Source organism: Mus caroli, chromosome 15 (assembly GCF_900094665.2).
Source record: "Mus caroli chromosome 15, CAROLI_EIJ_v1.1, whole genome shotgun sequence".
Taxonomy (NCBI): domain Eukaryota; kingdom Metazoa; phylum Chordata; class Mammalia; order Rodentia; family Muridae; genus Mus; species Mus caroli.
The window spans coordinates 17371909-17381887 of NC_034584.1; the positions used below are offsets into that span (position 1 = coordinate 17371909).

At 32.5% G+C, this 9979-nt stretch overlaps 1 protein-coding gene across 3 annotated transcripts in view; it reads left to right on the plus strand.

The window, feature by feature from the left end:
* Positions 1-9196, plus strand: part of Cdh12 (cadherin 12) — a 1068420-nt gene extending 1059224 nt beyond the window's left edge. For all 3 annotated transcript variants that reach the window (XM_029469980.1, XM_029469979.1, XM_021183292.2), the window contains 2 exons: positions 1963-2214; positions 4351-9196. In XM_029469980.1, coding sequence (XP_029325840.1) covers positions 1963-2214; positions 4351-4850 — 752 coding nt within the window. In that variant the 3' untranslated portion in view covers positions 4851-9196. The remainder of the gene's footprint in view (positions 1-1962; positions 2215-4350) is intronic.
* The last annotated feature ends 783 nt before the right edge of the window (positions 9197-9979 follow it).

The window sequence follows — 9979 nt, forward strand, 5'->3', positions numbered from 1 at the left end:
TCTAAGTAACTCTATTCTGTAAAACATATATTGAATATCTTCAAATTTGGTGGAGTAAAGTAAAAGTCTTAATGAATTCAAAATCAATATTCAAGAACAGAAAATGTAATTTGAAAATCTCCACATAATTTTCTGTGCTTCTTTATTAATTATATATTATATTTTAAAAATATGTTCAGTTGATTGAAACACTTTAAGTATGGAATTGATGTTTCATGTGCCACCTTTTTACATAATACAAAGAACAAGAAAATTTGAATACTGGATCACTATTAATAATAATAAGTTAGAAACTATTGAGCTATATGAAATAAAATCACTCTATCTCTCCAAGAAGTCTATATTTTCTATCTCTCTTGTTTTAATGATTGTCACTCAATTTATTACCTGTGGTCACAGAAGGCTCCTTTTACTCAATCTAATGAAGTGCGTCATTGGCTTTGAATATCTTGATGGCTATCATGAGCTCAAATATTCATCTCCACTTAATCTATTTATGGAGATCACTAATGGTGATTCTTTGTTGATATTTTCCTTCATCTGAAAAAATGTCACTAGAATGAAAATAAAGAAACTTTACAAAGGAAATCTTAACTGTAAGTCAAAAGCCTTCCCATAAAGGTACTTCCTACGGCAATTAGTTTAGGGAAGCTTGTTAAGTAAACATTGTAAATTTTATTTAAAATTAATATATTGGATTGTGAGTGGAATAGTAACATATATCTACCACAACTTTATTTTAATAATTAATATTCTTTTTAAGTGATTTACCTGAATCCCAATAGTGTTATGAAGTTTATACTAAAAACAATATTTTAAAAGGGATTGTTTAATTGAAATTATAGAATGAATAAAAAAGAACATGTTTCTTGAATGCTTCAAAATAAATATGAGAAAACGCATTTTGAAAATGTTTCAATAGATATATCTGATTTTATAAAATTATTTTCTTTGTAGTAATAAAAATGAAATATCATTATTGTTGACTTCATTAAAGACACAATGGACTTCATTTCCAATTACTGAAAATAAAATTAATATAATTTAATGACATTTAGGATTTTTAATGACGTTTGATATCTTTAAGACATGCTTTGTCTTCTCCCATATTTCTTAGTCTAATGAATGTGAAAAATGAGAAAAAGACAACGAAGCAGAAACAAATTCTTTTTAAAAACATTTTTCATTAATGTTTGTTCCACGTATGTGCACATAATACACAAAGTAAAACAAGTTTTCATTTCAAAACATTTTACATTTTAACATTATAATATACATAGCCATTTAGTGTGTCTCTATGCATGTGTGTGTGTGAGTGTGTGTGTGTGTGTATTTGTATATATATGCACATACATACAAACACACACATTATGGTTATGGACATAAGTATAGTGTGTGAGAGTGCTGAGAGTATGTCTATCACTGTAATGTATTTTGCGTATGAGAGTGTATGTGTGCCTATATGTGAATCAGAGAAATAAAGATTGCTGTTTCTCAGTCTGTAAATGAATCATCTCAGTCATCAAGTATTCTCATATATTTTATTTATCAGTTCTACATTAAATAGCTTTAAAAGATATTCCTAATATTTGTCTTTTAAATCTTTGACTTTTTTAGGATTTAGAATTATAACATACCTAGATATTTTCAATTTGATTTTGATATCAGGAAAAAGAAGGAGACAACTCAACTTCTTGGGCATAGTTCCTGTAAATCTTTATTCTTTCTGAATGGACACTTTCATCCATACACCCCCAAGATGAATGTTTTTCTTTCCTTGAATACTATTTTAATTACATCTGATTATCCTTAGACAGTTTTAATAATGATATAATAAATAATTTCAATAAGGATGCATTACACTGATTCCAAAAGAGTTTTCTACTGCTTAGCAGATATCGACTTAAAACTTGAATTGAAAGTTACCATAGCTTATGTTATCCTAAATGTCATGTTTTGCAGACAACACAGCTGGAATTGAAACCCGAAGAAATGGCTACAGCCGCAGGCAGCAGGAGTTGTACTTCCTTCCCATTGTAATAGAAGACAGCAGTTATCCTGTCCAGAGCAGCACGAATACAATGACTATTCGTGTTTGTAGGTGTGACTCAGATGGGACCATCCTGTCTTGCAACGTGGAAGCAATTTTTCTACCTGTAGGACTCAGCACTGGAGCTTTGATTGCAATCCTACTATGCATTGTTATACTCTTAGGTTGGTTTACATATTGGCCATCTTCTCCCTATCCCTGCCTATGTCTTTACCCCTTCTCGACTTACAATTTCTAAAATGTTTGGTCACTGAGCTGGTTAGAAAAAAAAAATCATTGGTCACTTAATATATGTGTGTATTAACATATTCTATTTGGTATTTTACACCTAACATTATCAATAATAAGTAACAATTAATATTCACCTTAAAAATAGACTTTTTCCAACATGAAATTCTCTATGATAAATACTCATATAAAACTATTTTTCAATTAGTTAGAAATTCTATTAATTGCCATGATCTAATAAAAATATCTCAGATGAATAATAGTTTGTAATTCCCATCTGAACAAAGAAATGAAGAAAACGTAGAAACTAGAAGAAGAGTAAAGAGACCCCTTGTCGCTTGTTTACATTCTGCTTCTATTGTCATCCCAAATGTCTTCAACCCCTTCTACAATCCAAAACAAGTTTGTAAGCATTAGCACTCAAAGAGGAGAGCTGACTCAAATATCCCCGCTGCTAGGTAAATGATTGAAATAAATATAAGTATATTTTGCAAAATGGTGTGTGTGTGTATATATATATATATATTTCTATACAGATATTCCATTTACTAAATCCTTCAGTGCTGGTTACTCCTTAAAAAAATCAAAGGAAAGAGATTAATATCTGGGCATTGAGCTTAAGCAAGCCTAGACATCATCATCTAAATCATTCTAATAGATAGCTTTTTTCTCTTTAATAGTGGTAAGCAGTAAAGTCACACATTGGAAATAATACTCTCTGAGTCAAATGTTCATGGTGACATAGAAAGTGAATTCTAGATCAATTTGAGCAGTGTATATATTAATTCTGTGTGGAAAACTTGGTTACTTGAACAAAACATTCTTTATATCCCCATGAAAAACAAAGTATCTCTGCCATGATATTACTGGTGCTACAAACATCAAACAGTATATTCAGATAGAATTCTCACATCATAAATTATCCATGTTTAATTATTCTTTGACAGTCAACTTCAACTAAACTGTACCCATTCACTTCTATGATGAGATAGCTAACTGAATCTGAGAATAGTTGTGTCTTTTCTCAGACTTCTCCAAATACACTAGGTGTTCTCCTTTGACTAGTGAAGTAAGCAAGAAAACTGCTCTACCACCAGTATCATAAGTATCACTTGCAGTGTGATCATCAACTCTTCCTAAATTGCCACACTCACTTTTACTAACCTAGATACCATTAACCACCCCCATTCATTAAAAAAAGCACTATTTGCATTCATCGTCTTCTACTAGATTCCACTTAAAGATATATCTATTCCCATTTATTTAGTCTTTTTATGGAGTAAGGATAAATAATAGAAATATGTGGGACTAGTGTTTCTTGTAGATAGCTTCTAACCATATTTAAAGGAGTCTGTTTTTCTAACTTTGCACTGCTAATGCTTTGCTGGATCTATTACTTCTCTCTCTCTCTCTCTCTCTCTCTCTCTCACACACACACACACACACACACACACACACACACACNCTCTCTCTCTCTCTCTCTCTCTCTCTCTCACACACACACACACACACACACACACACACACACACACACACACATCTTTCTCCTCTTCTCTCCATCCATCTCTTTCATTTTCTCCTCCATCACTCCCCTCCATCAGAACTGTATTTAATATTGTTTTCTCACAACATTTTTGGCTATTTTACAGAAATGTATTTTACCAAGACTATTATTGCTACCCATGAAAGACATTTAAATGTCACTTTACCATGAAATACCCATGTGTTTTGTACCAACTCTTTCAAATATCTACACAGTAAAAAGTCATATTTCCTCTCTTTGTATTTTAATTGCTATATTGTTTTCTGAGTCCAAGATATTAAATTACAAATTGGAAAATATTTGATAATATTAATAGCATTTCTGTGATTTCTTGGTACTTGTCATTTCAATGTGAAGGTGGCAATAGACAACTTATAATCATATACATAGCCATTTTGATATTATAATACCTAGGAACGTAGTATGAAATCACTAAAGAAGTACAAATATCCCTTATCTGCTCTAACATTTACAGAGAGATGAAATGTTACAAATGCCTTTGTTTACCCAGATGTCATTTTTTTTGTAGCGATTGTTGTGCTGTATGTAGCCCTGAGGAGGCAGAGGAAGAAAGACACCCTTATGACCTCTAAAGAAGACATCAGAGACAATGTCATCCATTATGATGATGAAGGAGGTGGGGAGGAGGACACCCAGGCCTTTGACATCGGGGCTCTGAGAAATCCCAAGGTGATCGAAGAGAACAAAATTCGCAGGGATATAAAACCAGACTCCCTCTGTTTATCTCGTCAAAGACCACAAGTGGAAGACAACACAGACATAAGGGATTTTATTCACCGAAGGCTACAGGAAAATGACGCAGACCCAGCGGCTCCACCATACGATTCCTTGGCCACTTATGCGTATGAGGGGAATGGCTCAGTGGCAGAGTCACTCAGCTCCATAGACTCTCTCACCACAGAAGCTGACCAGGACTATGACTATCTATCAGACTGGGGACCCCGCTTTAAGGTCTTGGCAGACATGTTTGGAGAAGAAGAGAGTTACAACCCTGACAATGTTACCTAGGGGAAAAAGAAAGGCTGATACACATCTAGAGGAGAAAGTTTTGACAAAAATAACACAGATAAAACACAATCACACACACACACACATACACACACACATACACACACACACACACTCCCAGATTTTGCAGGACAAGACTTTTTTGATTATCCAGTTTCTAACAAGTTGCTCTATTTATCATATTGTCATTTTGGTTTATTATGTAGGCACAAGGTAAATCCTATGATATGTACTTGCTTTGTTTTGTTTTGTTATTTCAGAAACACAGAGATGAGCTCAGGCCTATTAAATGCAATTCACTGACATGACAACCTAGAATGAAGATAGCTATGTGGCGTCACAGTGGAAGAGTGTATGATTTTTCTTAATTCCACTAAAGTGCCTATTGAAACTCTTATCCTTATAGTGGTGTTCATAACACTCTGCTGTGATGGATTGGCAGGAGTCGGAAATGAGGAAGAACACAGACAGTGTCTCTACGTCAAGAAGCAATAGTGACATGCTGACTCTCAGCTCTTTTAAGAACAGAGAATGCTTCCCAATCTCTATCTTCTTATACAGCAAAGCTTTTCCTTTTGTAAATTGCCAACTAAAACAGAAAGGCTTTCCCAGTCCTTTCAGAAGCTGGGATAAATGAGACATTACTAAATTCCATATGTAAGTTATGATTTCTAAGAGTGATGCTTAAGTCATAGCATTCATTCATGTGAAAGATGTTAATTAAGCTGTTAGCTTTTCCAAAAAAAAAAAGACAAATAAAATTATACTGAAGGAAATAAAAAGAATCCCTCTTTATAAAGAGAGGCCTCGGGGCTCAAATTCCAACATCAAATAAATATGGGTTTGTTTAATTCTATGCTGGTATATGGACATTGGTTTTAACAAGTCATTAAATAAGTTAAGCTTTCAGTCATAGATAAAATTTCAGCTTGTGTTTCTACTGAAATTTCTGAAAGGAAATATATTATTAATTTAAACACGAGAAAATTCAACATAGTCATTCTCAGAGTTTCTATCTAGTGGTTTCAGCTTCTGTTTCTACTGAAATTTCTGAAAGGAAATATATTATTAATTTAAACATGAGAAAATTCAACATAGTCATTCTCAGAGTTTCTATCTAGTGGTTCTTTGATGAATGATTCAAACAAAATGCATATCAAATACTGTAATTTATAACAAGTATATATGCTTGTTCTATACTACTGAACAAATAAGTCAGGGACTTCAAAAATAAAACCAATGACTAAAATCCCAAAGGGAACAAAACTTCAATGCCAGGCAGCTGATTCACTTTCTCTAGTGATGTGGATTTTATCATTGTGAACTCAGTTATTATATCAGCCCAGAGTCACCTCTTCATTATCTCATCTACAAATATCCTCATGTAAGTTACTCCTTATAACTCTTCAGATAAAATGTCTCCAGTTTATGGAAATGTCTAAGTGATGATATAATTTATGACTATATTAGTAATAAACATAGTTCAAATCAATTCAATAGGAATTATACATCATTTAGACATTCACAGGATACAACAAATGCAAATTTACCATAAAGTAATATCTATTCTTAACAATGTAGTTGGAATATCGAACAACTTCTACCTATGAACACACTGGAAAAAATTAAAGTTAAAGAGCTATGAATCACATATCACTAATGTCTAATTTTATGATAAATTTCTGTGAATATCATTATTATTTGTGCGGCTATAAAGATAAAACTCACACAGTATGGAATCTAAGAAATTTACAAAATTAGACAATTTAATTTTAGGCATATTCTAAAATGCATATTTTAAATTATTTATGGTATAGAAATATTACCCCTTGTTTCTGTGTTCACCATTTTTAGACTCTTTTTCTCGTTTTGGAATGGGAGATTTAATTTTTTGTTTTCAGTCATCACTCCATACCTCTCTTGTTCCAATTTTCATGTAATACACAAATATATTCAGTACTTGACATTTGAGAAAAATCACTGTTATAATTGCCATGCTAGAGAAGAAACAATTAATGACTTGTTTCTTATTTCATTATGTATAGATAATGTCTTCTTGAAGAAGACCACACCCTATTAAGACCTGATTCTTGTCAAAGACTATTACACTTTGTATCTTGACAAGAAATAAAATAACCTTCTCATGAAGTTGCTAGCAGAAGCCATGATAACTTGGAGATTTTAGAGGCTGATGATTTCAAACCACATGACTATGAAGATAGTAAAATATGCATTGTGTGGCTCTTAGTTCTCATCACACTCATATCTTTGTAATAGCCTACATTACTTCATCAGCTCAAAACAAATGCTCACAGACAAAGTGAATAGCAACAGTTTATTTCCTCAGCTCTGATGGCAGGTTCCCTCTTACCATTTTCTCCTGGTCGTGGAGAACATCACCTTTTCTTTCCCACTTGTTCTCATTTCTGTGCTTATTTCTGTTTCTCCTCTCATAAGGACGATCTTCATATTAGAGCAGCATCTACCCACAGGTCCTGTGTTTGCCTTGTTTAATACTAACAGCCTTACCACCAAATCCTATTTGGTTTGGTACTACCGCATGTGGATTCATGCAATCCCAATCTCAATATATCAACAATGTTTATTTTCTAAATAGCATTTTAGTTAAAACAACCAATGAAAGAAACATAAACAAGCAGAATGATAAAAGTAATATATGATGTGGGAAGGAGATTCTTTGGTGCTTATAATGAGAGGAACTATGATATCTTTTAGGCTACTGAAAGGACTTAGCCCAGTATTCCAATACCTGTAATACCTTGGGAAGTTTTTTGTTGTTGTTGTTCATAAAACAGGTGTTGACCTTCATTCAAGCATTAAGCAATATAAAAATATTTAAAATTTGTACGAATGATTTTAGCTATATACAAACAGCAATTTTGTTATTGGCTTGCATGTCTATCTTTATAGAGATACATATGTACATATATATATATATATAACTTATATGTTGCCTTCAATGCTACTCAAAGAAGTGTATAGTCAGCATCCAAAAGTGAAGCAGTGTTGATTGATGTACTAAAGATAATCTGTGTGTTTTGAACCATTCTCCCCTTTGACTGAAAACTTCCTATGGATCAAATTCCTTGGCCTTCATTCTTTTATTTTCTTTAGTAAAACCAGTTTCCTATATTCAGTGTTGTGTACAATTAATCAGAAATTTTCTTGTCATTAAATTACAGTAATGGTTGAAGTATATCAAATAGCTTACCTACAGACTATGCTAATTTTAAATGCAAAAATTAGATCATAGTATATATTTTTTGACTCATGTAGGGATTTGACTGATCTTTTATCAAAAATCACTAGTTCTACTTAGAAAACCACACAATTAATTTTTATCAATATACCTGAAAATTCTTCTGTGAAATCAAAAGATGAAAAAGTATACAGGAAGAGAGACAAAGGATCCTAAAATATGTGAATGCAGATATTGTGTGAAGATTTTCTCTTTACTTAAATATTATGCTAAATTTTCAACACTTGTAGAAAAGCTGGGGTTGACATGCAGTACCATGGTGCAATAGTTAATTTGCACAAGGTCTGGGTTATGTCCCAGGAGCCACAAATACCGAAGGAAAAAAAAATGATGGTGACAATAATAAACAAAAACCTAAAGCAGATGTAAATATGAAAACATGCTATTTTAGTTGATCTCTGATGAAACCTATATTTACCAACAGAGGTGTTTTAATTATTAGCCTCATTATATTACTAGCAAAAAAGACTGACTGTATGAAGGAAGATTGTTTACATAAGATCCTTTGCTTAATCATTTTTCCCCTTAGCCTCTAAAATATGCTAATTTGGCTAGCTGCCAAAAACTTATTCAGAACCATTGTTTCCTCAATTCATTAAAATTATTTTGAGGGAATAAGAAATTGTTCAGCTTTAAAAGAACCTGCTGCTCTTCAAGAGGATCTGTGTTCATTTCCAGAACTCACATCAAAATGGCTCAGAGTTGTCACTAAGTCCCATACAAGAGGGATTTTATACCCACTCCTGAGATTAAAAGACACCTGGCTAGATAGACATATGCAGATATCTGCATCTGATTAAACACATATGCATGTGATTGAAAAAAGTATTTGGAAAAGTTTATTCTCTCTCATATTCTATCATCATCTCACTGGTGAAAGAGAAGGATGCTTGTATCCAAAATTAATCAAAGGACATGCAGTATTGTGTATAGTGCTATTAATCATTTTCCTACTCTCAGTATTAAGAAGTTTCATGTTAAATCAGAATGTAATTTTTGTCATCATCATGATTCAACAATCACTCACGCTTTTAGTAAGGGGCTTGGTACTCTGTGAAAATTTCCTTTATTCTTTCTGGTAGATTTTGTCATTTTTTTTTTTTGTAATTTTAATTCTTAATGAATATATATATATATATATATATATATATATATTCCATTTTGTGATGATCCTCTCATTCACGTCTTTTAGTTATGATCATCTGCACAGGAATTTTCTGTCATATTTTTTTATATCTCTGTTCTGTTTGTTTTTGTTCTATTTTAATATCAATACCACATCAGGGATTTTTTGAGTTTCTTACTGTTTTAATTCCAGCGCCTTATAAAATTGCATGTTCATTTTTCTCTCTAAGTTGAATGGACAAAGAGTGTAGGGAAATAAATCACAGTATGTTAGAATTTCCCTGAAAGATACCTTCGGCGTCATTATTTCAATTTTGTGCTATGCTCAAAACATCTAGGTTCAGAAATATTCGAGTCCCCTGTGATAATCTAGGCTAATAGATGGAAGGCTTCTCTGATTCAACATGTGAAAACCCACTGTCCATGTTCACTTTCTTCTCATCATTGGACCATTGGCTCTCTACTCATGTATTGCAAATGTCTGAGTGCTCTATGGAATATGCGACACGGCTTAGTGTCCTCATAAAATCATTGACACACATCCATATATATATATATTATTAAATTGTATAAAGCATTGTTTTATAAAACACATTTCTTTATCAATTAAAGTTACCATTGTAGTCTACCACAAAGGAGAGGTATAAACAGATAGAAACAAAAATTTGAAAACATTCTCATTTTCTGACCTTTCTGACAAGCACATTGTCTGTTGTGTTAAAAC